Source organism: Leopardus geoffroyi, chromosome C3 (genome assembly GCF_018350155.1).
Source record: "Leopardus geoffroyi isolate Oge1 chromosome C3, O.geoffroyi_Oge1_pat1.0, whole genome shotgun sequence".
Lineage (NCBI taxonomy): Eukaryota > Metazoa > Chordata > Mammalia > Carnivora > Felidae > Leopardus > Leopardus geoffroyi.
In genome coordinates this window covers 36180892-36208583 of record NC_059338.1, presented here as the reverse complement: position 1 = coordinate 36208583, position 27692 = coordinate 36180892, and the positions used below count along the sequence as shown (strand labels likewise).

Sequence of the window (27692 nt, the reverse complement as noted above, 5' to 3'; positions counted from 1 at the left end):
TTGGGGGAGTCAAAAGTTATACACAGAGTATCTCCTGTGTACAGCACCCCCGAAAACCTGGGTTGTTCAAGGGTCAACTGTATTTGTTGTTAGAATAAATGAATGAACTAAGGAAGCCTTTCATCTTACAGATTTATTGCTAAACCACCATGGAAAATAAAATAAATATGGCGAAGGAAAAATCCTCAAATTAGTTCCTAGTCTCTGTTTCTGACTCCTTCTGAGCTAAGGACCAGTGTTACCCTGGGGGTTCCTACATGCTGGCAGGCCTCATCCTTACTCCATAGTTGCCTCTCTTCACCGGCTGAAGACGCCGCCACGGTAGAGCCAGGAGTGCAACGTCCAGTGTAGGAGCCCGCAGTTCCCTCTGCATCTGTCCCGCCCATGGAGCATGGAGTCTGGGCCATTTCCTCAGATGAGCTTTCTCAAGAAATTCTTAGCTGGCAGTTAGGAGCGTTAAGCCGTCAGCGAAATCACACTTTCTTCTTGTTGAGCGGATTGAAAAGCCTCTGCATGTCTGCTCTTATGTGAAGTCAGGAAATTGAATTCCTCTAACTTGAGCTCCGGGAAGGTGGGGTTTTTGTCTATTTTGTACGTTGTAAGAGCGCCAGCGCCTAGAATCGTGCCTGGCACACCTTTGTTCAGAGTGAATAATGCTCATGCCCTTCACACCCTGCTTAGAGATGACAAATCTTGGGCAGGACAGCACTTGTGCAGCCACTTCTAGGAATTCAGCGTCTCAAATTTAGGATTTAGGGAGGTCAAAGTAAACCAACTTTGCAGCGCCACTCACAGGTGAGGTGTAAAACATGTCGCTTGCCACGGGATAGGCTTCGTTTGGAGGGGGGGAGCGCATTTCTCCAGACACAAATCAAAGGGTGTTTTTGCGTTGCATGCCTTCCTAACGCTTCTCAGCCTGAAGAACACACTGGCTGGGCACGACGCGAAGCCACGTGAGGGAAACGACAGGCTGCTAGTTTCACCAGGGCCCGCCTTCCTTCGTGCACTTCCGCCCCTCCCCGTTCCTACTCAGAGGGGCGGGCCGGCTTCTGTCTGGCCGGAAAGGGCCTGGCCTCAGGAGCCCACACTTCCGGCACGGACTTGCCAGAAGTTCTAACGCGAGGCGCGCGAGGAGAATGGATGACGTCACGGAAAGCGGTGGGAGAGCTTGTGTTGGGCAAGCGCGATAGGCCGGTTTCGCCGACTCGGAACCCAGAGCGTTGAAGGGGTTTTCCGGTATTGCGGCGGAGCCCACGGTCCTCGCCGTGTCACCGGCAGCCCGCACGAAACTGGAAGGCATTTCTGAGCCTGCGAACCTGCAGCGGAAGTGGAAGCAGAACGTACGTGTGTGAAAGAAACCTGCCTCATTTAACAAATCACTATAGTGTGCTCAGGACAGGGTGGGGGGATTGGAGTTAGCCCATCTTCCGAGGGTCCGTCGACATCGGCCAGAAGGGAAAGGCGGGGACCACAGAAGTAAAACACAGCCCTCCTGCAGTTCTAACAGGTTTTATTTATTTACTTTTACGTCTCAGGGTGCAGTGGTTGTAAGTCCACATTCTTGTGTGTATTTAATCAGACCGCTGTTCCTAGTTATTGGCGGGAAGATCAGAGGAAGCTGGCAATGGAAACCTAGAATTTTGGAACCTAGAATTTTACCTCAGAAGGGCAATTTTAGATGAAATGCCCGGAATTTTGCCAAAGACAGCCCTGCCACTTGTCTGCCCCAAACTCCTTAAGGTTTGAATCCAAGAAAGTAGTTTACAACAGGTAAAATTTAGAAGAAATCAGAGAGAATATAAATCTAGCCATGAGGCCTGAAAGACACATGAAATTTGGGACTAAGGGAGACTAAGGCAGCCTTAGAAATGAGTTACGATTGATGATCTCATCTTGTCTGGTCTGTATTAGCATTTCAAAGCAGAGGGAGGGACAAAAAGATCTTTGGAAGATGCTGTAAAATTTAGGGGAAGGCTGTTGGCAGGTTTCCTGATGTGTCACTGGCTGGTGTTAACAGTCCCTGCTACTGCTTTGTTTTTAGGCCCTTCCTCAAGTGACTGGAGCTTACAGATGCGGTCCAGGGCAGGGAACTGTGGCTAGGTAAGGAGGCCATGCTTGATGTTGCTTCCAGATCCCATGTCAACACCAAGTCCTCAGATGCTGGTGGCAGCTGCTCAGCAGACCCTGGGCATGGGAAAGAGACGGGGCCCACCCCGAGCCGTCTGCCTTCACCTAGCTGGAGAGGTGCTGGCCGTGGCCCGGGGACTGAAGCCAGCCCTGCTCTATGATTGCAGTTGTGCAGGGACATCAGAGCTCCAGAGCTATCTGGAGGAGTTGCAGGGCTTGGGCTTCCTGACCCAGGGACTTCACATCCTTGAGATTGGAGAAAACAGCCTGATTGTCAGTCCTGAGCATGTATGTCAGCGCTTGGAGCAGCTACTGCTTGGTACCATAGCCTTTGTGGATGTTTCCAGCTCCCAACCTCACCCTTCTATTTGCTCCCTGGACCAACTTCAGGATTTGAAGGCCATAATGGTTGAGATCATCACACATTTGCAAGGGCTGCAGAGGGACTTATCCCTGGAAGTCTCCTGCAGCAGACTTCGTTCTTCAGACTGGAATCTCTGTACTGTGTTTGGGATCCTCCTGGGCTATCCTGTTCCATATACCTTTCATCTGAACCAGGGAGATGACAACTGCTTAGCCCTGACCCCACTACGGGTTTTCACTGCCCGGATCTCATGGCTGCTTGGTCAGTCCCCAGTCTTGCTCTATTCCTTTAGTGTCCCAGAGAGCTTGTTCCCAGCCCTGAGGGAGATTATAAACACTTGGGAGAAGGACCTTAGAACTCGATGTAGGAGGCAGAATGACTTTGCTGACTTGAGCATCTCCTCCGAGATAGTCACGTTGCCAGCTGTGGCTCTTTGACTTCAGCTCTTCTCTCACGTAGAACATACTCAGTAGATGATCAGCTCCAGGTTAGGGATGGCATCTCAATGACCAATTCTGAGCATCTTGAGAAAATTAGGGAAAAATTCTGCGAACAGTTGTCCTCATCTCAGTGGGCATGGGAACAGGTGGTACTGGTGTTGGTTGTACATAGTTGCCATTTCTATAGTAGGGAGTCCTCGTGACTTAACTGAGATGTCTGTTCATTTTTCACTGGATAGGGGATAGAAGAAAGATTGTGGAGACAGGCGGTGGAAGTCAAGTAGTCTGTTCTTGTGTGGTGGTTGTAGATATACCTGCCCCAGTGGGCAGTGTCTGCCAGAAAGTAGAGGACTAGGTAAGTTTTACTGCATGTTTATATACCACCAACTGAATCGGACTAGGGAGAGTAGACCACGATTCTCTAATGCCTTATGATTGTGTTGTGATGTGTCTGTCATTCAGGGGTAAACTAAGAGTTCAGAGGAACAGAAACTTGTTAGGTGAAGTTTATTTTACAGTAGGTTAAAAAAAAATAATAAAGTCAGAAATCTCTGTGGGAAAACCCACACTCTAAAGTATGTAAACTTTCTGAGTTTTTTGAGTTTCTTGCTTCAGATTTTCACTCAGGCAGCTGTCCGAAGTGATTCAGATCATCAGGCTGTCCTTGTTGGCCAGGAACACTGCCAGTGCTATAGCAATCATTACCATCAGCATCGAGAGCCATTGGCCACATTGCCTCTGTGTGGAGGGAAGGGGAGAAAGAGAAAGAGGCCATGGGTTGTTTGGAGAAGATACAGACAAAAATAATCTTCCTTCTTCCCATTCCAGCCCCGTGGAAAACCTTGGGTCAGTAGAGGAGAAAAAGCTTTTTATATCATTATTTCTCTCACTTGCTCACTTCCTTTGGGATAAGACCACTTTACTGCTGGTTACTGGTCCCTAAGCCCAGGATCACTGGCCTAGGGAACCATACCTAGCAAGGGCCAGATACTTAAATACTGGTTAGAGTAATCAAGGGTGGAAAATAACTTAGCAACACTATATTATTCTCTATTCATATTCCGTAGTACTTTTGCTCTCCTTACTCTTTTTTTTTTTCTTCTCTCCTTACTCTTGCCACTAGCTCATAATAGGCTAAAAGAACACCATTTCATACTTTAGCTAATAGTAGGCCTCTTCCTTTAGGCTCAAGAGTTCCATGAAAATTAGGCTTGGTTGCATGAGCAAGTATTTCCCTACAGTTGTTATACTCAAGTATATAAACCAAGCTGAATGGAATGGGCTGGCCCAACATTGGCACGGGTTGTTGAATGATCTGCAAGATTTGACTAAAGGAGGACCTGTCCCACCATCATCCAGGGCGATATGGGAGGATAGACCCTCTTACTCTGGGAAGCGGCCGTGGGCTCTGGTTCAGCTCTTCTCGACAGTGCTGCAGCTTACGCAGGCAGGAGAGATACTCGTCACTGAGGTTGTCTAACTCCAAATGCAGTTCTCTGCACTGGGGGGAGAATACCACCAACATCATCACTACCAGTTCCTTCTGGGATAGAGCTCAGGTCAGGGAGAGGGCCCTATGTGAGTTACCCCTTCATTCATTTGGAATTTTTACCACCATCCTCCCTTCCCAGCCTTTACTCAGAGATTTCAGTTTATCTTCTGGCTGCCTTACTTAGTTTGCCTGGAACGTGTTCATTTAAATGATTGATTATAATGCATATGATAATACTATATATTATACATGTTAGTGCTTTCATGTGATTGTGTATGTGCAAGTGCTTTGTAAATGCGGACACCAAACAATGAAGTTCTTATAGCACAAAAGACCTGGGAATGATCTTAGTACTGATGAAGAAGCATCTTCAACAGGACCTAGTTGAGTTGCATGTGAATACTCTGGGAATATGTAGGTTTCTAAGTATGTAGATGGAAAGAGTTTGTTACTTAAAAGACACTATATAAAGTTTTAAGATAACTCTTATGTAGGACAAAGTTTGAGGAGTTAATATGTTTATTAAGTGTGTTTTAGTTTAGGCTGACTTTATAAAAGGTAACTATTTAATAAAACCTTGCATAATGGTTGGTATAAATGAAGAAGGAAAAAGATGGACAAGTTAGCCTGAAAGCAAAGTGAATACCTGCTGGCATCCAATCACAATTTAAACTTTGAAATCTCTGCTCCCTGGCTGCCTCCCAGCAGTTTTCCCTACCATTGTGGTATGAGCCCCTCACTACCTTGAGGTCACGTTCTCACCTCCTTTTCCTTGGCCTGGAGCTGCAAAGTCTTCTTTTGCAGCTGGTCTCTGAAATCCCGTTCTTTCTCCTTCCCTGTACCCTCAGGTTCCACTTCCTTATGGGAGGGCTTTGGACTCCACACAGGCAAAGCCTGATCTAAAAAAGCAGCCAGATTCTCAGTGATAGTGCGGTCCACACCTCTGAGGAAGGGCCCTATCACTGAGAGAAGTCTGGAGTGAGGGGAAGGGAGGGGAGAGAACAAGAGAGGTCCTGTCCCTGACTAGACTGCATGGAGTAGAATTTTCTGACTTTCTCCCATTGGGACCCTGCTCAGCCTTGACACAGCTGGAATTTGAGCCGCGTGAGGGCAAGGTTGGCCTCTTACTTTTCTTTGTATCCCCAGTCCCGTTTAATGGCAGATATTTCTAGAGAATACTTACTAGTCCAATTTCTTTTGTTGTACTTCTGGTAGGTTTGCTGGATGCTTCAATAGAACTAACCCCTTTCCCCTTCTGTCCTTATTTCAAAGTCAATGAGAATGGCTGTCATATCATAGAATTCACCTTCATGTGGTTAAAAGTGGTTTCTGAGCCACGCAGAAGTCTTAGTGTTGGTGAAGAGGGCACTGAACTAGGAGTCAGAAATTCTGGATTGTTGTCTTAGCTGCGTCCTTAATTTTTATGACCATAGATTTTCATTTTCTTGCTTGTGCTATGTGGGGATAATACTTTCTGCCTTATATTTTACGTGGTGATTGTGATGAGAAAACAAAAGACCACTTGGAGTGCATACATGAGGAACTTTTGCCCCCCACCCTCAGATACATGATGCGTTCTTCTCAGGGAGTTAAGGCAGCAGACTCTTGAGGGCTAAGAGTGAGGTGACTGTTGCATGCAGCATGGTGTGGAGGTGTGGACTTGGGATGTGATTTGGAAAGTCAAATGTAAAAATTGACATTAAATCCTGAGTTCAAAATCAGTTTATTGAAATGTTCAACACAGACATGTTTTCAGAGAGAGTAGAAATTCTTTTCACAGTTTATGTACCTCTCGGGATAGGAGGCTAACTAGTTAAAGTGTTCTCAAAGCCAATGATCAGTCCTTAAAAAGCTCTGCTAGATCCCTGACCTCACAGACTCCTAGAACTGCATGGGACTCCAAGAGGTCATGTAGTCCATTCCTCTGCCTCTAGGCAGGCAAGGAAAGACCAGTATCTTAGAATTTGTGGAAGTAAATTTGCTGACCTTTCTTTGTTAAGAGTTTCTCCTGTTCTTGAAGCTGTAAGGATTGATTCTGAAGCAGACCTGTGGGAAGACACAAGGAACTTGTCGGTATATTGACTGTAAACGATGTTTTCAGAACTTTGCCGCAAACCTTAATTATTCAAGATGTTCCTATCTGTTATTGGCTGAATTGTGCTCCCCCAAATTCATAGGGGGAGAGTCCTAACTCCTAGTACCTCAGAATGTGACCTTATTTGGAGACAGGTTCTTTACAGAGATAATCAAGAATTTTAGGACATCAGAGTGGGCCCTAATCTCTTATGACTGGTGTCCTTGTAAGAAGGGGACATTTCAACAGACATCCATAGATAGAAGACATATGAAGAAACATAGGGCGAAGAAGGCCATCTACAAGCCAGGGAAAGTGGCCTGGAACAGATCTATCCTCAAAGCCCTCAGAAGGAACCAGCCCTGGCAACACCTTGACCTTGGACCTCTAGCCTCCAGAACAAAATAAATTTCTGTTTTTTAAGTCACACAGTGTGTGGTATTTTGTTGTGAATACACTGTCCTTATGTCTCTTCCTTCAATGTCTTTACCTTTAAGTCTCTGCTTAAATGTTACCTTAGAAGACTTTCCCAGATGACCCTGTATGAAATAGCAACTGTTTTCCCTTTAAGCTGCTTTATTTTTCTCCCTAGCAGTTATTACTGCCTGACACATACTTACTTGTTCGTAGAAGCTCCATACTTTATTATAGAGCTTAGAGTGTAAGCTTCATTAGGGAAGGAGCTGTGTCAGTTCTCTTCAGCACTGTGTCCTCAGTGTGTATGTCTAAAGTGCCTGGTGCTTAGTAGGGACTCAGTAGATATGTACTGAATAAATAAAGGCATGGTGTTGAAGTGATTCCTGGTCCATTCAGCTCCTGCCCTGTAGGCATTCGGCATCTACTGCTGGTTGCCTTTCTCTGTTAATACTAATTACACAAAACATCTCTGTTGGGGTAGCAGAGGTTAAGGCGGTGGGCAGCCAGCAGAGCTATTAACTGAATCAGGTTCTCTAGCTTTTCAGCAATGGCCTACTTTTCTTCTGAAAAGTCCTTTTTCCTCTTTGGCCCCAACAGGTAGTTTTGAAATGGACTGAGGCATATGTAGTGTGAGCTGATTTTCTGAACCATTCCTAGTGACAGAAGTCTATATGACATACTCATGTACATAATAAGTTACAATATATCAAATAACTGGCTTAGAAAACCCATTTTTTAAAATCAAAATTGAGGGAAATGGCAATTCTGGGGGAAATTCAGGTGGTTGTCATTGGCATGGAAGGAGAAAAGTAGAGAAGAAAAGACCAGGCTAATACTAACTTGTGAAGAGCTATGTAAATGACCTCTCACTTCCCAAGAAGGTCTGAAAATGCACAAAGGTAAAGGACATGTCCAAGAACGGGCCCCAAAGCCCTTTGTGCGGCAGGAGCCCCAGGAGCACCAAAGAGCCAGCTGTGCTGCTTGAGGATCTGGAAAGGGAACTTACTCTGCAGCTGCTGTACTTTGGCCACCAGGGCGAGTTTCTCCTCCTCTGACCTCTTCAGTTGATCTGGAAATGAAATAATGCAAACCGAAATAGATGAAACTAAGACTTCATGAACCTGACACCCGAGAATGGGACCTAGTAGTAGGCCTCTGATGTGTGTCAAGTGAAAATTGCTCTTTCTTCTACTTGTCCTAGTTCTGAGACGGGTAAACCAGATCCCAAGTGCCTTGGACTTCATCAGCATCGACAACGTCAGGTTGAATTAAGAGTTGTATTTGCACACGATTTGGTCCTCTCAGCTGACACAGAGGCTGTGATGGGAAACCTTCACGGCGCCTTGTGTTTCAACTGACCTTTCCCTTTTGAATTAGAAATGCAGCCTTGGCACGTGTGACTGAAGTAGGAGTGCTGCAACGTGGCTCGGGGGATGGGCCGGAAAAGCAGGCTGATAACTACAAGATCCGCTAGTGCAGTGCGATTCATTTTCAGTCTTGGATGATTAAAACAGCCTTGCCTGTCCTTCCGGGTCAAATGAAATCACAAAGCCAACCAAAGATTGAAGCCGCCTTCTCTACCCAGCTTCCTTTCTTGGGCTCACTTGGGCTCACTGAGCCAGAGGCCTCTGGGGAGAAGGGTACCTTGTAGGTGCTGTGTATCCGAGCTGTACAGGTCTCTGTCCCCCTGCAGGTGTTCAATCTTGGCCTGCAGTTCCTGGTGCTCATTCTCCAGAAGTCTCAGAGCCTGGTTCATCTGTAAGTCTCTACTGTCTGCTCCCTGTAAGGAGGAGGAGGGGCCGACACAGAAGCCGGTCAGTGCTGGGGTGGAGGATGGGAACAGATTCCATGGAAGAGGAAAACTAGAATTTTAGAGATAGGAGTATTCGGAAAATGGGAAAATTGGGATTTGTAGTTCTTCCTTTGCTATGTTCCTCACATTTAAATGATGCATTAGACTTTACTATTCAAAGGGACTCATTTGAGTAATACCCAAATTGAAGAACACCCATCACTTTTCTAGGTGTCTTCACATTGTCTTTACTTCTCATTCTAACACTGTCAACTTTTTTTTTCTGTGGTAGGGTCATTTTTCTCAAAGAATTAAGGTTAAAAAGAAAAAGACCTTCATGGGGAGCCTGGGTGGCTCAGTTGGTTAAGTGTCCAACTTTGGCTCTGGTCATGATCTCACGGTTCACGAGTTTGAGCCCCGTGTCAGACTCTGCTGACAGTGCGGAGCCTGGAGCCTGCTTCAGACTCTAGATCTCTCTCTCTCTCTGCCCCTTCCCTGCGTGCTCTCTCTCTCTCTCAAAAATAAGTAAACATTAAAAAAAAAAAAAAAACCTTTAAAAAAGAAAAAGATCTTCATCAGAGTTGCCTTGTAGGTGACAGGAGGAAGAAACAACAAATGTGGAGATGTGGCTGTAGTGCACTGACCAGCTGGGTTCACACCTTCAGTAAGACTAACGTGACCTGTCTTATTAGTTTGGCTACTCAGGTTTCTGCTTCAGTAAAATTATAAAGGCAAATTATAAAAAAATTATTTTAAGTTTATTTATTTATTTTGAGAGAGAGCACAAGCAGGGGAGGGGCAGAGAGAGGGAGAGACAGAATCCCAAGCAGGCTCTGCACCATCAGTGCAGAGCCTGATGCAGGGCTCGAACTCACAAACTGTGAGATCATGACCTGGGCAGAGATCAAGAGTCGGCTTAACCTACTGCACCACCCAGGCACCCCTATAAAGGTAAATTTTTGATGTGGGTCTTCAAAATTTCAAACCAAGTAAGTAAAATCTAAAAAAAAACAAAACAACAACAACAACAAAAAACCGCTAATATTTACGGAGGCTGGTATATGCCAGGCATGGCACTAAATGCTTTGTATGGATTACCTGACTTGATCCTCCCAAAATCCCAACAAGCAATGGAGGTACTATTATTAGCCTCCTTTTGGAGGTGAGGAAACTGAGGCTCAGGAGATTAGTTAAAAGTTTACAAGGTAACACAGGCTGGAAATGATGGAACCCTTGAGAATGCCAAGGGTCTCCTGTAATTGCTTAAAAATTACATTGGCAGGATGTTAGTTAATACTCAACCTGTAAGTAAGTTAGTGACCTTTGTTCCGAACTGGATGCTGTGCTGGGATGGGGTGCAGAGAGTGGGCTGACAGTAGGCTGATGAATATTCCAGTCCAGCCCTTTGCATTTGGTTGGTGTCATTCAGTGAACACTTGGTTCATTTGCATCAGCAGTGCAGACATCCTTGCTGAGCTCACAATTAGATTTCAGGGCCCCAGCAGTGAGTCAAGCCCAAAGTGGCCAATGAGTGAGGAACTGAAAGCCAGATGCTCTCAGCTGCCTTTGGAACCCCCTGTCTCACTAGCAGCTTCTCTCCTCACTGCTGTCACTGCCCCCATAAACCCTGCCTTTTCTCCCCACATCCCAACCCCAGGGCCTGCTACCTGCAGTTTGGACTGAAGCACATGGAGTTGGCTCTCCAGCTCTCTGTGCTGGGTCCCCAGGCTCTTCCAGTCTTCCTTCAGAGCTTCGTACTGGCTCCTCCACTCTTCACACTTCTGCTCAGCCAGAGCCAGGGACCGCTGGCGGGTGGGGGGTCAGACAAGAGGAGCAAGGGGAGGGTGCCTTGGGGGTTCCAGGGAGTTCTGCAGGTGTCTCCCAGGCTGCCCAGAGGCTCCCCCTCCCCCCCCACCCCGGGGTCCCAGCCTCAAGATTACACAGCACGCCCACACCTGTGCGCTCTGCAGTTGCTGCTCTGCGCTCATTTTCTCCTCCAGCACTTTCTGCAGCGACTCCTTGGCTTTCTGCTCGTAGCTGTTTTTCTGGTCTTCCATCTCCAATAACACCTTTTTCATTCCCCAAGGGGAGTATTTCTGTAAATTTGATGCAATTCAACAAAACATATTGAGCTTCTGTGTGCTGAACCCTGAGATGGGATAGAGAAATGAAAAGAATTGGGTCCTTGCCCCCAGAGCAGAGATACCAGTAATCTGATGGACCTTCTTCCAGGCTGGAGGGGAGCAGGGAGAGGGTCCCAGGTGATGAGGGAGGTAAGCAGGGATAACAAACAGTGTCCTGGCATGGTGAGCATCCCCTCGGCCTTCCAGGGGTGTTTCAAATTCAACGTTTCCAAAGCAAAATCATCTTTCTCATCCTCCTTTCTCCTGGGTTTCTTACCTCAGTGACCAACATCATCGCCTGCTCAGTCTCCCATCCTGGGAGTCATCCTTGATTTCTCTCACTTTCTCCCAGTAATCAGTTGTTCCTTGAGCTTTGTCAAATCAAACTCTTTAACAGCTCATATCTGTCTCTGTCTCTTCTCTGTACTTCCTGTCACCTCCTTAGTTGCGTGCGACTCTATGGGTCAATGCAATATTTTCTCCATCTTCAACCTTGTAGCTGATCGTGTCACTCCCTGTTTAAATCTCTCAGTGACTAAGGATCAGGTCTAAATTCCTTGGCATGGCTCCCACATGTAGCTCAGACTTCGATTCTATGCTCCTTCTACCCAAGCTGAATTGCTTGCAGATCCCCTAACCACTGTGCTTTTGGGCCTCTGCCTTTGTCCATATAGCTTATGCCTAGAGGTCCTTACCTACCCTTTTCACCTGGTTAACCTCTACTCATGCTCAAGGTTCAGTTCAAGAATCATGTAAGGTCTGATAAATCTTGACCAATCACCCCTATCCCCCAACTCATTATAAGTTAGGTAGCTTTTCTTTGGGTTCACGTAGTATCCCTTGTATGTCTCTATCTTCCCACACTATTGATTCATTTTTCTCCCTCATGGGATTGTAAACACCTTCAGGTTAGAGAGCAAGCTTTTTTTTTTTTTAATGCTTCTTTATTATTATAATTTTAAGTGTTTAAATTATTTTTGAGAGAGAGAAAGAGAGAGAGAGCGAGCAAGAGCACAAGTGGGGGTGGGGCAGAGAGAGAGGGAGACTCAGAATTTGAAGTAGGCTCCAGGCTCTGAGCTGTTAGCACAGCTCGAGCCCATGAAACATGAGATCATGACCTGAGCTGAAGTGGGATGCTTAACCTACTGAGCCACCCAGGCACCCCACCCCCCCTTTTCAAATGTTTGTCGTTTCAGAGATCTGAACAATCCCCAGCACTCTCAATGTTTTTAAATTAATACATTTTCATTAAAAAAAAAAAATTGGCTTCAGGATTTAAGAAAAGAGCAACTTTACAAATTCACTTAGGGTCTTGCCCTCCCCATCCCTTTCATCTTTTTGCCCTGTGATTCTGGGGAAGGCAGGAAGCTTTTACTGTCAATTCTGGGTTACCCCACTGTGTAAACAGCAGTCCAGATCATGCAAATTTAGGGATCCGTACGAAGTCATTTCCATTTAGTTTTGGGACCATCTGAAAATTTGGATTTAAATGTGAGTGGGTCTTATGTTCTTGGAATTTCCATTAGAAGCCAGATCCAGGAGCCACTGGCTGAAGTCATACATGGGTATGTCCCAGTTAGTGGACTTAACCATGCTGGCCAGCTTTACCCGCTCCCCCACCCCTCACCCCTGCTGAAAATCAAGAGACTGGCATTCTGGATTATATGTTGGTATTTTATGAGCTGGGTTGACATTATTTAGTTCATAAGAGTCTGACAAAACAGGCCATACTGAAAAAATAAAAGTTGTGGGTCAGCAAACCTGGTTATAAACTCTGTTCCCCCACAAGACCCCAACCGTCCATCGTATCTTCCCAACTCCACATACTTCACCTCATTCTCTTATCTGACCCCTCACCACTTGTCATTTCTATCTCTTGTAATCCCAGATCAGGTCAATGCAGAGTTTAGTGAAGATGGGTAACAATGCCATAGAAAAGCCAAGAGTCATAGCCTTTTACTTTCTCCCAGGGATTGCTACTAGACAAAAGTTGTCTGTGGAATGGAAACCATTTTGTAAGGCTTTATTATAATATCCAACACTTCTGTTCAAAGATTGGGACCTGTGAAGGTCTATCTGGGTGGTGTGAATCTTTACCTCTCCTTACAGTTCCAGGTATTCCTAAGGTTTCCCTGGAGCTGGCAAAGTACTTGATTTGGGGGTTCCTTCTCAGGGTACAAAGGGAAGGACACTAGGAAAAAGGGAGAAGAGGGTGGATTGGGGACCAAAATGAAAATGGCAAAGCCAGAACTGGGTGAGTAGGAATGGGTATATTCATCTTTGTTGGGTGTCCTTTCTAGAGCATAGGATTGAGGTTCAAGCATTCTCCTTTAATTCTAGATTCCTGGGCTGGAAGTGTCCTCCAGAATGCTTACCTGGGTGCAGGTGTACAGCTGGTTTTCTAAAGATCTCAGTTTGCACTTCAATTTGTCTTCATTAAGCTGGCCCTGGAGCAAATGGGATGACTTAATTAGTCTAGGCCAAAATATAGCATGCAAAGAGTTTTCTTCTGTTTTCCTAGCTTACTGCCTAGAACATGGTCTGTGCTCAAGCAATGTTTGTGGAACTGAACTCTTTCAGGAGGTAGGGAGGAGGAAGGATATCAAAGGATGTTTAGGTAGAAGAGGATCTTTTCTTCTGTCTCTGGAATAGGAGAAGGAGGAATCGGACTGGCCCCAAGTCTTCTCTGTATCTTGAGGTCCTCTATCCAATGGCTCAAGGTATGATCATAGTTCACTTGAAGGAAATCTTCTAAGCTCTTCTTTTCTTTCCTCATTACCTCTCTCTCCTGTCTGTCTAGGCACTTCTGTATTCCTCACCCCCTCAGTTGTGTACAGGATCTTTACTTCTAAAGTATAGGCCAGTAAGACCAAAAGGGTCTCCACATTCCCTTCCTTACCTCCATCATGGGCTGAATTGTGTCCCCCTTTGCTCTCCCCACCCCCAGATTTATACAGTAACATCCTAACTCCCAGCGCCTCAGAATGTGACTGTATTTGGAGATAGGATCTTTAAAGAGATAATGAATTTAAAATGAGATTGTTAGGGTGGGCCCTAATCCACTATGACTGGTATCCTCATAAGAAGAGAACAGAGCACTATGTGAAGAAGACACAGGAGAACACCGTCATCTGCAAGCCAAGGATAGAGGCCTCAGGAGAAACCAACCCTGTCAATACCTTGATTTTAGACTTCTAGCTTCCAGAATTGTGAGAAAATAAATTTCTTTTGGTTAAGCCATACAGACTGTGGTATTTTGTTATAACAGCCCTAACAAACTAATGCCTCCCCTCCTTGCCTCCTTCCTTCCCCTAACACACACACACACACACACACACACACACACACACACACACACTGGACTCAAGATGAGAAATTCTTTAAGAAAGCAGGACATGGAGGAGAGAGATCAAGTGAGGCAGGGTATGTGTATGTGGGGGGTGGTGGTGGTGATTAAAGGGCTTCCCAGAAAGTCACACATAAGTAGGGTCAGTTGCATGACATTTTGGACATTCCAAGAGGGATGCTAATCTCAAGGATGGGAGTGGGGAAAGGCAGGCAGGAAGAGCCTTATCTGTTTCTCAATTTTTCAGTATTTTAGCTGAGTAGCTAACAACCTCCTTGCTGCTTTGTTCTTTCCCCCACCTGTAGTTGTCTCTTTTTACCACGGCGGGGTTTTGTTCTTCCAGGCCTGAGTCTGACCTAAGTTTGTGAGAGGATCAGGAGAGAGGACGGTGTGGGTCTCTAGCAATAACCAGTTTTCATATCCTTTTTCTGGCTATTTTTCCCCAGTAGGCTTTGCTGGACACTTGGGAGGTCTAGAAATTACATTTCTCTTCTGGCCTGAGATGCCATGGCCCTTCTCAGGTGGCTTGGGTGTTTGGAACCCTCATAACATTTCCCGTCTGTAATGGCCTGGGCGCAGAGGAGGAGACTCTGTTTTGAGGCCTGTCCCCTTCTGAGTTTCAGGGCACCTGGGGAGGGCGCAGGAAGTGGTATCTCACAGCTCCTGTTTTGATCTTGTTTGGCTGATTCTTCTAACCCTGGGAGCCAGGGGGCGCCCCCACCCTTTCTGCTTCCTGTATTACTCAGCTGGGCCTTGCAAAAGCAAAAGGCTTTGCCAAAAATAATTTTTCAAAGTGTCTCCTGCTATTAATGTTTTTCATAATGTCTCGTGTGAGAGCTGAGAGTCTAGGATTTGGCATCTACAGAAACCACAGGACTTTGGGACAGATAAAAGAGATGGACAAAGACTTCCATTGTTCTGGGCTTTGGAGTAACTGGTAAAAGGGCTGCATTCCCCTGAGTGTCCTGTTCATTGTCAGTCCACAGGTCCTGAAATCAACTCCTTCTGCACCCCCATTTCCTGGTTCAGATCTCTGCATTTTCCTGTGCCTAAACTCTTGCCACGGCAGAATGTAATCAAGCCCGAGTTTAAGGTTTATCTTGCTGTAGTTTGGGAAGAAAACAAACAAGCCCAAAACATTACATCCTTACATTTCCCCCCATATACTCCCATTTTTGGGTAGCTCCTCTCTCCTTCCTTACTGTGGTTTTAATTCAATGTTTTGCCTCTTCCAACTGTTTTTGTATTTTAGCCGTACCCCAGATTACTTTTCCACTCACAATGCAATAAAAGACAATTCAGGATAGCCCCTTCAGTGGGGATGAAGGGCCACCCAAGTCTGGGGATTGAAAAAAATCTCTTGTCCACAGCTCCACCTTCCCAGACTCCCTGAGGCAGGGAAGAAAGTTGTAGCCAAGTTGTTGCAAATGGGGCATGTAGTTTCCTGGTCTGAGCCCCAGCTACCCCGACTGAAACCCAGTGGTACAGTATGTGGGAAGAAGCACCCTTTACAGGCCTACTGTGGACCTTTTTTTGGCAGTCGCCCCCCCTGCCAGGAGCCCAGGGCTCAGAGAGCACGGGACCCCCAACTGGAAAAGGGAGCAAGGTGGAGGCTGTACACACCTGGTGCTGGTCCGAGGGCTTCAGCTCCTGCTTCTGCTTGGCTTTCCCCGGCCTCTGATCTGTTCTCCAGAAACACTACCGCCACACCGCAGAAGCGCCAACCCACAGCTCATCTGTGCTCTAGCAGAGGTTGCTTAGGGCTTGCAGCCAATCCCCCGCTGCGCTGTCATCTCAAGATCTCGTTTCCACTTTGCAGAACTTAGAACCCAACTGTGCCCCACTCTTGTTTTGGTATTGCCCAATACTGAGAGCCTGCTTTCTCGACTGCCCGAACCATCTCCCCTCTGAAGGTTGGACCTAGCTCAGGAGTATCAGCAGTGCCCCAGGCCCCACCACATCCAGTAGGCCCAGACTTAGCTTGGAGGTAGAGACAATGGAGGGAGCTCCTTCTTGGGGTTCTCGCAGGGTTTGCCGTGGGCTGCCCTGCATGTGAAACTGGGAGATTCAAATCATGGAGGCCAAATGGAAAAAATAAAAGGTCTGAACTGGGTTGAATGTCAAAATCCCCGTTTGGGTCACATTCTTCCAGTTGGTTTTCCCAAATACCACAGTCTGGGGCTGCTCTTTCATCCAGGCTGAGGTCTCCATGGCAGGGGTGGAGGGCTGGATGATTTTGTTTTGAGGGAAGCAAGAGCCCTTAACTGACAAATCTGACTATTTTTGTTAAAAACAGGAAGCTGGGGTGCCGGTGGGGAGGAGGGAGAAAAGAAGCGTGGGTATGCAGAGGGGTGGGAAGAAGGGAGGGAGAAAACCACAACCAAAGGAGCTTCTGCTCGCCTGCCCTGCCCAGCGTGGAGTGAAACTGCCCGCAGAGGTGCCCTGAGAAGTGTGTCCTGTCCTCACTGAGCTCCAATGACTCAGGCTCTGACTGCACCTCAGTGCCTAGGACGTCACCAGAGATTTCGCCGCTTCCACACCCACCTGGAGCCCAGGTCCTCACTGTTGTCAGAGACCATTTCAAAGCACAGATCGGATCATTCATTCTCAGCTCAGTTCTGCAACTATTTCAGCCTGTGTACTGCCGAAGAGAGCACAACTCCGCAGCCCCTGACTGAGCTGCTTGTGAAGATGGGCGGAATCTTGCTAAGTGTAGGACTTTCAACCCAGATGCAGCGCCCTCCCAGTGCTACCTGCTGACCGCCTGGAGCAGCGTTTCTCACATGAGTAGCATGTGTTCTCATGGACCTGTGACATATATGCTTTTCCTTTAGGAAGGAGTCTCTGTGTTATTTACGTTTGACATACCCCATCAGTGGAAAAAGTTTAAGCTTCGTAATTCCAGAGTCTTCGGAACTCCTCTGACATGATCCCTTCATTTCAGCCAAACTCAGCTGCACCCAATTGCTTGTTACACAGAGACCTTATAATCATTCCGATTGCTTTGCCTTAAATCCCCTTTCCTTTCTGCTTTTTCTTCCCCATCATCATTCCTACGTCTGCAACTGGTAGACTATGCATCCTTCCAGGCTCAGCTAAAATGGTCCCTTTCCTTTGGATCCTACCCTGTTCCACCTCAGGCAGAAAAATTGCCTCCTTCTCCTTCCTCTGTGTCACTTTGTAGAAACCCCTGTTATGGCTTTTCCACACTGTATTCGTGTTGTTTACTACCGATCTCTCTCTTCCTGGCTGATACGCGAGCTCCTCAAGAGCAAGAACCCTACTTTTTGTCCCTGGAGCACAGGGCTCAGCACATAGTTGAAACTTAATCAAATGTCTGTTGAATAAATGAGATGATCTCAAATTAGTTCAGCACCGGAAACCACCTGGCATGCACAGCTGTCTGTCTCAGGCTTCTGCTCTGCTGATGCAAACGACCTTCCTTAACCACCAGGAGCCCCAAAACACAGACACTTGAATCCTGGTACAATGATATATGAGGAAGGAGGACCGAGCTTAGAAAGCTTCTTTTACATCACTGTAAACTTCTCAGTTTTGTTGTATACTGTCCCATCCCATCTTTCTGTCTAAATAGCAAACCATCTATGCTGTAGGGTTAGATGTCCACGGAGGCTTGTGAGTGTGTACATTCTCTTTGTACTTGGTGCCTTATGCCCCAGTGGCATAGCTCCCTGAACATAATATAGTCTAGAGGGTTTCCATGTGGTGTCTGAGGACCCCTGGGAATCCCTAAGACCTTTTCACTGGTTCTATGAGGGCTTCCCTTTTCCAGCTACATACAGATATGTATGTATTTTCCTTTTCTACGCTTCAATGAAAACAATGTATTGCAACAGATGGAATGCAGAAGAAAATATGTGAATCTAGCTGTCTTCTGTTCAGACTTTAAAAAGATTTGCAAAAGTATAAAACAATGCTATTTCTCTTACTATTTTTTCAAAAAATGTACTTATCTTTCATAAAAATATGTAATTTAGATTCACACGCAATGGGTTTACTATTTTTATTTTAAAATTTATACATATTTTGAGATTCCTATTTTCATTTCTAATATAGTAAATCTCAATATGGTAAATAGAAACAGTTCTTTGGGGTTTTCAATAAACTTTTTAAAGAGTAGAAAGCAATCTTGAGATTGAGACCCATATCGTGCCTCTAGGTCTTTCCTGTGCTGTATTTCCATCCCAGAATATAGTTCCCACTTCCACATTTGTCTGGAAAATACTTATGTAACTATAAATATTCCCTGGTTCTCCTATTCTCTGGATTCATTCCTTCCTTCTTGTGTGCTATTATATCCTGAAAAACATTTATTTCTGATATCTCTGCATTGTTTAGGCATCTGTCTCCCTGACAAAACCACAAGCTCTCTAAAAGCAGGAACCCTGACTAATTAATCTTTTATTTCCAGTGCTCAGTACAGAAAACACGGTCTATGAATATTTGTTGAACAAATGGACTAAAATAAGGAGGTCTGAATTTTAGTTTCAGTTCTGCCTGTAACTAGCGATGTGACTTTGGGCAAGTCACTTGACCTCTCTGACACTCAGTTTCCTCATTGGTAAAATGAGAAAACTTAGACTATGTGATATCTAAGGTCCTACCTCACTTTGACATTGATGTCTAAGCTGAATCGTGGGTGCACGATAGCTTGGCATTAATATTGGTGTGCATCCCATGTAAAAATAGTTGACATTTACCACAGTTAGTAATAGCAACTGCATTGGGATCTTCCTCCTTTTCTTCCAACATATTAAAAAATGGGAATTCTTTCCAATTTTGGTTCTGGGTCTTCCCTGGGTATGGAGCAGCATCACCCCAGCTAATGACCGTGGATTTAGCTGAGCTCTCCCATGTATGTAACATCTTTGCCCTTTAGGCCTCAGCAACCCCCCCAACCCCCCCACCTTGCCTCTTCAGTAGTGAGAAAACCCCTTATCTTGCTGGGGTGATGTGGAAAGAAGAATGAGATGGGCACCCATAGAAGCCCATGCGTTTCGTTCAAAGAAAGATTTCATTCCCTTACCTTCCAAGAGCTGTCAGAGGCCCTTATCAGCGTGGACAGTAGGTCTTGGAGAATCACCATTTTCTGTTTTAGAACCAGTTCCCTTTGGAGGGCCTCCTGGGGGGAAAAATGCAAGAAGGTAAGATTAACCTGGAGGAAGAAGGAGTAGATGGGTGGAGGAACTGAAGAGAGAGTTCACATGTTACTCACTTTGAGGTACTCAGAAAGCTGGATGATTTCCTAGAGAGAAAGAAAAAGGGTATTCAAGAAGACTCTAGGGGTGCCTGAGCCCCACCTCAGACTCTACACTGACAGTGTGGCACCTGCTTGGGGTTCTCTCTCTCTCCCTCTCTCTCTGCCCCTCCCCCACTCATGCTTTTTCTCTCTCTCTCTCTCTCAAAATAAATAAACTTAAAAGAAAAAAAAGAGGGGTGTCTGGGTGGCTCAGTCGGTTAAGTGTCCAACTCTTGATCTTGGCTCAGGTCATGATCTCTCGGTTCATGGGATTGTGCTCTCATTGAGCTCTGTCCTGATAGCATGGAGCCTGCTTGGGATTCTCTTTCTCTGATCCTTTCCTGATTGTGCTCTCCTCCCTCTCTCTCAAAATAAACAAATAAGCTTTAAAAAAAAAATTAAAAAAAAAAAAAAAAAGAAGGAAGACTCTAGGTTCCCTGAAATCCTGGAACATGGAACCAGAGCCAGGACTGGTTCGTGTCAAGTAAATTTCTTCCTTGGCTCAGAGTCCCTCCAGGCCCCTGTCCCTTTGCTTATCCAGGAAGAAGGTGTCCCTCCATCCCAGCTGTATTTACCATAGAATTCCAGAATGTCAGAACTTGGAAGAGCTGAGATATCATCTGAGTCAACCCCTTCAAAGTGAGGATTTTCTTACCTTATCTAGAACTGCAACTCCATAACTGGGAAGAGAAGAAATAGAATAAAATGACAATGGATCAAAGAAAAAAAAAGCACATCAGGAGGCAGTGGGTCGATTCCTTCTCTGATCTCTTCTGAAGAGCCAGTAGGGTAGGGAAGGTCTTTCTTTCAGTTAAGGTGGGCATGGAAGTTCATCATGCTCCTTCTCCACACACTGGGTGAGGGTTCAAGCAGAGCTTATCAGAGTGGAATGGATGGGATGTAAGGAAGCTGGGGTCACATGGAAGTACTCACTTGGTTTGCTGACTGGCATCATTCTTAATTGTTGGCTGGGCTTCTTCTGCCTTTGTCTGAGTGCCTGAGCAATGGAGGATAAGGTGATTCAGAACCCATGGAGGAGGAAGTGGGAAGGGAGAGGCCTCTCCACTGCCAGCAAGCTGAGCCTGCTGTGGCAAGGTTTTCTGCAGGCTCCAGTGAGGGAGGGAGGCTCAGCTCTTACCACGGTGGTGTGTGGGTGGCTTCTTGATGGGAGAGTCCTGTGGTGAAAGGCCCCCAGCCTGGGAGGAGAGGTGAGCCAGATCCCTCTGGGTGCTTGAGGAAGGGTGACGCTGGGTTGGAAAGGCGTCAGAGCTGGTTCCTGACACCTGGAAAGCAAGTAGGGGATGCTGAAAGCCTAGAGCTTCTTACAGCGTGATTCTCCAGCAGATTGCAGAAAGATGAACCAGTGATCAAGTTTCAGATCCAGAAAGCCAAAGTAGCCCATTCCAACCTTCAAAACTACAAAGTTGTCCCTGCTCCTGCCCTCTCTTGTCCTGGTTGGTGGGTATGGTTCTCCACAGACCAGGCAAATGGGGAGCTGGGCTTGTCTCTACTTACTTTCTCTAGAATCCCTGATCTAGAATCCCTTGTTTGGTTTTAGCCATTTACACTGCCAGTATGGTGATGTGGAAAGAGGACTGGTCTTAGAGTGAGGGGGTCTGGGTTAGATCCTGCCTTTTCTACTAGGTCTTGGTCTCCTGTTTTTGTATGAGTGTGTGTAATGTGGATGATCTCCCAGGCCCTTTCCATATTGGAGAGGTGGCTTCCTTCCCCTCAGTAGTAGCCGGAATACCACTGAGGTTTTGTGTGAAGAGACGTTAGAGCAGGGAGGTATGGGGAAGAGTGTGGTAGTAGCCATCACAATCTAGTCTGCTCTTTTTTTTTTCTTTTTAAGTATATTTATTTATTTTTGAGAGAGAGAGAAAGCATGAGCGGGGGAGGGGCAGAGAGAGAGGGAGAGAGAGAGAATCCCAAATAGGCTCTGCACCGTCAGTGTGGAGCCTGATGCGGGGGGGCTTGATCTCATGAACCATGAGACCATGACCTGAGCTGAAGTCGGACACTTAACTGACTAAGCTACCCAGATGCCCCTCTAGTCTGCTCTTTTTGTATTTTCTTTATGCAAACTAAAAAATTCTAGGATTGTAACAGAACACTAAAAGGCTAAGAAATGCCTATAGTATCCAACCATGCAGACTGACTCAATCTCAGTAAAACCTTAAAAAACCGATAGGCATAGGTAAAGTTTTCGTTCTTTTTCTCCTTAAAAAAATTTTTTTTAAACAAAAAGCTTTCAGAAACCTCTTGCCTTAGAAAGTACACAGTTGGTTTTATTTTACAATTGGGCTCAAGGATCATTTTTATGAACAGCACCTTCTATTGTGGCTAACAGATCCACTGGTTAAGAAGCCCTGAATGAACTTCTACTCTGGGTACGGAACCAGGCCAGGCACTTCCAGGGAATACGATGGACCCATCCCTGTTGTCAACATGCTCAGAACATGGATAGGAAGACACAGATGGTTTGCTGGCTGAGATCATCTCGGCACACCCTGATTTTTGCCAGCACTGCTCCTTCCCAGGCCAGAATGATGGGTGCTCTAAGTATTATTACACAATCTTAGAGGATTTATAACCTCATAAGGACCGCAGAGAGCAGAGGTGGCCTGGAGAAGCCAGAGAAAGCTTACTGGACCACGTAAGACCTTTACTGAGTGAATTTAGTACAAATGGAATGGTCCAAGTGAAAGAGAAAATGTAGGTGGGTGCAACAGGAGGTAGGTGTGTGTGTGTGTGTGTGTGTGTGTGTGTGTGTGTGTGTGTGTTTCTGAGAGGGGGCATCAAGAAGATGGGCCTGTGTCCCTGGCATACAGTAAGCATATACAGTAAATATTTGTGGAATGCTGGATGAATGAATGCTGTAAAAGATATGTATAGATTGCCTAAATTTGAACTGATAACTAGGAATTAGCAATGGACTTACTTTCTAAATTATTTTTTCTTCCCTAAAAGGCAAATGCAAAACAAAAAAATACCTAAGCAAACAAAGACCCAAACAATAAAAGTCTCCGAATGACTAAGTGGCTAAGGGGGACTGCTATATGATTAGGGAAGAAGGAACTTAATTTCAATCGCTTTTTAGTGACCTTGAGCCCACCCACGTGCCTGCCACCATCCAGAGCAGTGTGTCCCTTGACATGACCCACCTGCTGCCGGGGGGAGGAGGAGATCCTGCTGGCCCGAGACAAGGGCTCCTTGAGGTCAGTTGGCTGGCCTGGCCTCCTCGAGGGACCGTGCTCCTTGGCCCTGGGGCTCTGTGTCTTGCCTTTCTCCTCCACCTGCAGGTTCCTCCTCCTGAAGAACTCCTGTTGTCGTGCTCTCTGGAGCTGCTCTCTCTGCTGGGTCCTCAGCGCCTTCCCCACCTGGCGGCAAGTGGTCACATTGGGGCGGCAACGGCGGCTTTCACGGGTCTCTTGCCGGCGCTCACACTTGGCCTCATAGCTCTCAGCCCACCGGGCCAAGCCAGGGGAAGGCCTGGGGTCCAGGCTGATCATGATGACCTCCTGAGCACCTGTTGTGCTTGGCTTCCAGTTCCTGGAATAGCTGCCTGGGTCTGCCAAATGCCAAGAGGGAGGAGAAGGGGAGGGGTCAGGAGATGGGCAGAAAAAATGACTATCTCCCAGGACCAGGGGGCAGAAATAGCACAGCATCCCATGCATGTAGGTTGAAAACTGAGGAGGTGATGGTGTCGAACTGGGAATCAGGACTCCCGGGTTCAGTCTCCATACTAATTATGGAGCTTTCCATACTGCTTCCCTCTGGCCTATGTTTCTCCCTCTGCAAAGTGGAAAGATCTCTCTGGCTGCCACTTCTTCCTTGACCTTCCTTGATCTCGCCCTGCCTCTAAGTCAGGAATAATTGATAAAATTGTCATGTGTGTATAGCCTTTTGGATAGCAGCGAGGGATGTGTTCATTTTCCAGAGACTTCTAGAGAACCAGGTAAATTGGCTCCTTGTTCTTCAATCTAAAAGAAAATAATCTTTACTGTTCTCTTGGCCCAAGTTGTTGCTAAATAGGTGAGTGACTCTTGTCAAGGCCTGGAGGGATAACCAGACCCCCCCCCGCCCCCGCCAAGGTGTGGCCAGTCCTGTGACCAGCACCCACTGCTATCTTTTTGGCCCTTAATGACTGGCTTCTGAGAGCCTGGTCCTGGGCATGGTTGAGGAGGGAAAGCTCACCCTAATTTCTCCAGTCATGAAGTACTGACATTGGTCCACTGACATCCACTTCCGGCCCAGGACTGGGCTCTGACCCTCAGGAGCAGATCAACTCAAACCAGTATCAGCTGAGTACCTGCCCTCTGTCCAGTGTTGACTGAAACCCATTTCAGAGCTTCCAGCTCAATAGCCCTCCAAGCTGAAGGTTCCATGTTTTAGAATCTCCTCTCTGTTAGGGCTAAGTATGCCGCCAGGTCAGCTCTCCTTGGCCCAAACAGAGATTGTGCCATCAAAACTAGCAACTACACGAATTACACCTCAATGAGGCTATTACAAACAAAAATGAAACAAAGGCAAACAGTGTCGACAAGTCCGCAGGGAACCAGGCTTGGTGAAGAAGCCACACTTGTTGCCCCTTTACATGGTCCTACCTGCTATTCACAGAACCCCCAACTCTAACTCCTTCTTCCTTCTCTGTGCCCTTTTCTCTCTTTCCTACCCTCCCTCACCTACCTTCTGCAAATTAGTTTATTTTCCTAGAATCCTCTCTGGTAACTTGGCTGAGCTGGGGCTGGACTTGGCTGAGCTGGTCCTGAGAGCTGGAAATTCTGCACCCTGCCTCCACTGATCGCTGGAGTCAGCCCAGTGGTTGATGAAGGAAGAGGGACTCCTTCTGCAGCTTCTCCTCTGTGTCCTGCAACTTCACTACCCACAACCCGAGAACCCAGTTCCTGGAGAGGTCAGAGAGGGCATCTCAGCTTCATCGACCAGCAGGCAGTTACCAGCTCTGGCCCCTTGATTTTATTTATAGGCCAAACAGACTCAACAGGTAGCAGACTCTCTGTCCTTTTATTGGAACTTTCCTGCCCATCTGGCTCAGTCCAGAATTCTCTGCAGGATCCTTGCTCTCTCCAGGATCATACCACTTGTTCCCTGGGGTCATTCATGGGTGGGGCGGTCTCACTCCAGGAGAGTGGTCTTACAAGGTCAAACCTGGCATGCTGTCAAATGCCTGACTCTCCGGCTGTGGGCAGTTGCAGACCCTAGGCAGGACTGTGAGGCTGTCAGTGCTTGTTCTCTCGTCCCACCCCTGGGTGGCTTTTCTCTTTAGGCTTTTCTTCTCTTTTCTACTCTGTAGGTGTTCCCTGACTTCCCACCTGCTTCCTCTGTTATCTAAAACCTTAGAACAGTATCCAAAAGGCTCACTCATTTTAAGTTATACATGACTGAATGAATTATGTACAGGTGAACTCCATGTCCAGAATCTATGCCTGTGGTATAGGAAGGTATTCTGCCTTTGATGGGGGAGGCAGAGAACCCTGGCTCTGGACTCAGGCCGTGTGGATTCATATCCTGGCTCTGTCACCCACTACCCCTGTGCTTTTGGACAAACTATTACACATCTCTAAGTCTTAGTCTTTTCATTTATAAAACGGGGCCACAGCCTCCCTTGTAAGGTGATAAGAATTAAAGAGAAAATGCACATCAAGCATCTGGCACATAACGCACAATAAATGTTAGCTTTTTACAATACTAAAGTGGGATGATTATTACCCCTTTCTTGCTGATCTTAGCTATTAAAGACTCAGTGCTGTAAGACCAACGCCTCCGGCTAGACTAGCACTTCAGGACCAAGAGAATGCCTCATCCTTCCGTCTCCCACCCTCTTCTCTTTGAAGGAGTGCTGTTTACCACATGGAGGGGATGCTGGCCTCGGGTTGAAATCATATTTACTTCTCTGGTTCCTCTGACCTCTGCGTGTGGGCTACAAGGCAAAAGGGCTTCTCTGTGGTCTGGACACAAGTGCCATCGCAATTAGGCCCAGCAGAAAGGCAAAGAAGAGGCGGGGTAAAGAATCGGTGTCCAGCGTGCCTGCATCCCGCCATTAAAACGTGGGCCGCTAGGTCCCCTCCCTGTAATCCACAGGCTTTGTAGAGGAGGCAAAGCCTGTGATTATGGAGAATCTTCCCACCTTCCTGCCATGAGGAGGAAAGGGCTGCGGGGGAGGAGATGGAGCCTGAGGTAAGGTCTTCCCCCGGACTCTGCCAGGCTGTCCACACCAGTGGGCCACTTCGCTTAAAAATACGGCTGCCTCACTCTGCTTCCTGAGGGGCAGACGCTGGGATCCGTTATTCCAGCAGGGAGTTGCAGTAGAAATGGCTCTTTAGAGAAAGGAGCATTCCCAGACCCCCAGGCCCTTACACCCGGGAGGATTAGGTGCGCACAGCTGAATGGAATCATATCCAGCTTTCTGGGATGTTTTGACTATTCTGATTTGCTTAAACACAAGAAGCCATGTGGGACGGCTGACTGACAGGGATAGGCTGTAGAAGAAAAGGGAACTGGTCCCTGTGTGGTTCAAAGAAAGGTCACTGGGCCACTGCCCAGGCTTTCTGGCATCTGTGGGGTGTCCCTTGGCAGTATGACAAGTCCCACTGGAGCTTGGGGAGGAGGTGGTATGGCTGAGGGCATCCTGCCTCAGGGAGGGGTCAGGGTGGTGCCCTCACCTGACAGGGGTTTGTTGCTGCCTTTCCAAGTCTCTGCTCCTACTTCCTGCTTGTGTGTGCAATGAATGGCTTCCTGCCCGGGTCTGACCGCCCTAGTGCAGAGATCCTAATGCGAGGTGAGAAGGCAAGGGCCTGCACCTACGTGCTCTAATGGCAGCTTGTTGTCTGGGGGGACTCCTGCATTGAAGGGAACTGTAAAAGTTCGTTTAATTCATGCCCATCACTGGGCAGCCTGGACCCTAAGTCATTTGACTCACTCCTAATCTAATCTAATGGATGGAACAGAGGAGCGACAAAAGCCGTACCCTTGTGGTGTGGCTTGTGCCCTCGGGAGCCAGTGCAGGATGCTTTCTTGCTTACCCAACCCCCCCCCCCCAACACTCTTCAACTAATCCATCTGCTTCTGCGTCTCCCCCTTCAGCCGAGGGAAGCTTCAATGACAGATCACCTTATTCCCCACCCCAGAGTTGGAGGTCCCCAACCTGGACACAAAAGCATCCTCCTTCTCAGTTACCTTGGGTCCCAGGCTCCAAACCAAGCAGCTCAGGAAAGCATTCCAGCTGCTGGGCAGATCTTGGCTGTGGTCTCAGATGGGGCAAGGCAGCAGCTGGGTCAAGTGCAAGCTGTCAGTCCATGGCCCTGGGCCCCCTTAGCATTTTCCTTCTTCGTACTGTCTTTCTTTCTGCACAGCAGCCTTGCTGAAACAGGAAACAGACAAAGCCACAATGCTTGCTCACCCCAGTTCCTCTCTCTTGCTCTCTGGCACAATCTGAGTGGGCCCCTGAGCCCTTGAGGCCTCTGGGGCTGGGCACAGGAGCTCCTCCCATCTTTGGGCACCCCTGCCACCCTTTTTCTTGCTAGTGGGTCAGTGTGAGCTCTCAGTTGGTTTCAAATCAAGATCCCTTTCTAGAAGTAGACAAGGATGGGACTCTGGGTCACATGCAAACCTTGCAGTTTCGATGAGGGGGAAGATGCCTTTTTGGCCTAGATGTTCCCAGGATAGGTTTGCATGTGTATCAGGTAGCTCTCCGTGTAAGGATTTTCTCTTTCCTCTGGTTACCTCTTCCCAATCCTAGAGAGTTGTAAAGAGTTTCTGCTTTTCTGGGGGCACCTGGGTGGCTCAGTTGGTTAAGCATCTCACTCTTGGTTTCGACTCAGGTCACGATCTCACAGTTCATGGGTTCGAGCCCTGTGTCGGGCTCTGTGTTGACAGCGTGGAGCCTGCTTGGATTCTGTCTCCCTCTCTCTCTGCCCCTCCCCTGCTTATGCTCTCTCTCTCAAAATAAATAAATAAAAAACTTAAAAAAAAAAGTTTCTGCTCTTCTGAAGTACTTGGTGTCTTTTTCAGAATTCAGAAATGAAGCCAGCTCTGAATCTGCTCCTTTCTGAAGCAATGAGGATGTAAAAAGGTGAGGGATGTGTGGGCTGGGGAGCGGCACGACAAATAGCAGACAGAATATCATAAAAAGTTCCAACCAGGGGTGCCTGGGTGGCTCAGTTGGTTGAGCGTCCGACTTCGGCTCAGGTCATGATCTCACAGTTCATGGGTTCGAGCCCGGCATCGGGCTCTGTGC

The 27692-nt window shown here is 47.0% G+C and overlaps 2 protein-coding genes across 3 annotated transcripts; one reads left to right on the top strand and one right to left on the bottom strand.

Annotated features, from left to right (window-relative positions):
* The first annotated feature begins 286 nt into the window (after positions 1-286).
* CC3H1orf74 (chromosome C3 C1orf74 homolog) lies at positions 287-6924 on the top strand. Its single transcript, XM_045452407.1, has 2 exons — positions 287-1340; positions 2042-6924. The coding sequence occupies exon 2, from the start codon at positions 2119-2121 to the stop codon at positions 2926-2928; it is 810 nt and encodes a 269-aa protein (XP_045308363.1). The 5' UTR covers positions 287-1340; positions 2042-2118; the 3' UTR covers positions 2929-6924.
* TRAF3IP3 (TRAF3 interacting protein 3) lies at positions 3424-26894 on the bottom strand. Of its 2 annotated transcripts, XM_045452404.1 has the most exons (16): positions 26633-26894; positions 22600-23006; positions 20574-20718; positions 20369-20432; positions 20091-20115; positions 19412-19441; positions 19223-19318; positions 13205-13276; positions 10662-10802; positions 10374-10511; positions 8559-8694; positions 7921-7983; positions 6410-6469; positions 5186-5322; positions 4319-4432; positions 3424-3669 (listed from the first exon to the last, which is right to left on the bottom strand). In XM_045452404.1, the coding sequence occupies exons 2-16, from the start codon at positions 22945-22947 to the stop codon at positions 3577-3579; spliced, it is 1662 nt and encodes a 553-aa protein (XP_045308360.1). In that variant the 5' UTR covers positions 22948-23006; positions 26633-26894; the 3' UTR covers positions 3424-3576. The 2 variants fall into 2 exon arrangements, 1 of the variants encoding a protein (XP_045308360.1); XR_006705696.1 differs by lacking the exon at positions 5186-5322.
* Between the last annotated feature and the right edge of the window lie 798 nt (positions 26895-27692).

Excerpts from the sequence above, each read along its gene's own strand:
- CC3H1orf74 (XM_045452407.1), top strand. The coding sequence starts at position 2,119 with ATGTTGCTTCCAGATCCCATGTCAACACCAAGTCCTCAGATGCTGGTG.
- TRAF3IP3 (XM_045452404.1), bottom strand. The coding sequence starts at position 22,947 with ATGATCAGCCTGGACCCCAGGCCTTCCCCTGGCTTGGCCCGGTGGGCT. Across the intron at positions 13,277-19,222 it reads CCTCTGACAGCTCTTGGAAG|GGCCAGCTTAATGAAGACAA; the intron begins GTAAGGGAATGA and ends CATTTGCTCCAG. Across the intron at positions 10,803-13,204 it reads AGCTGTACACCTGCACCCAG|AAATACTCCCCTTGGGGAAT; the intron begins GTAAGCATTCTG and ends TCAAATTTACAG.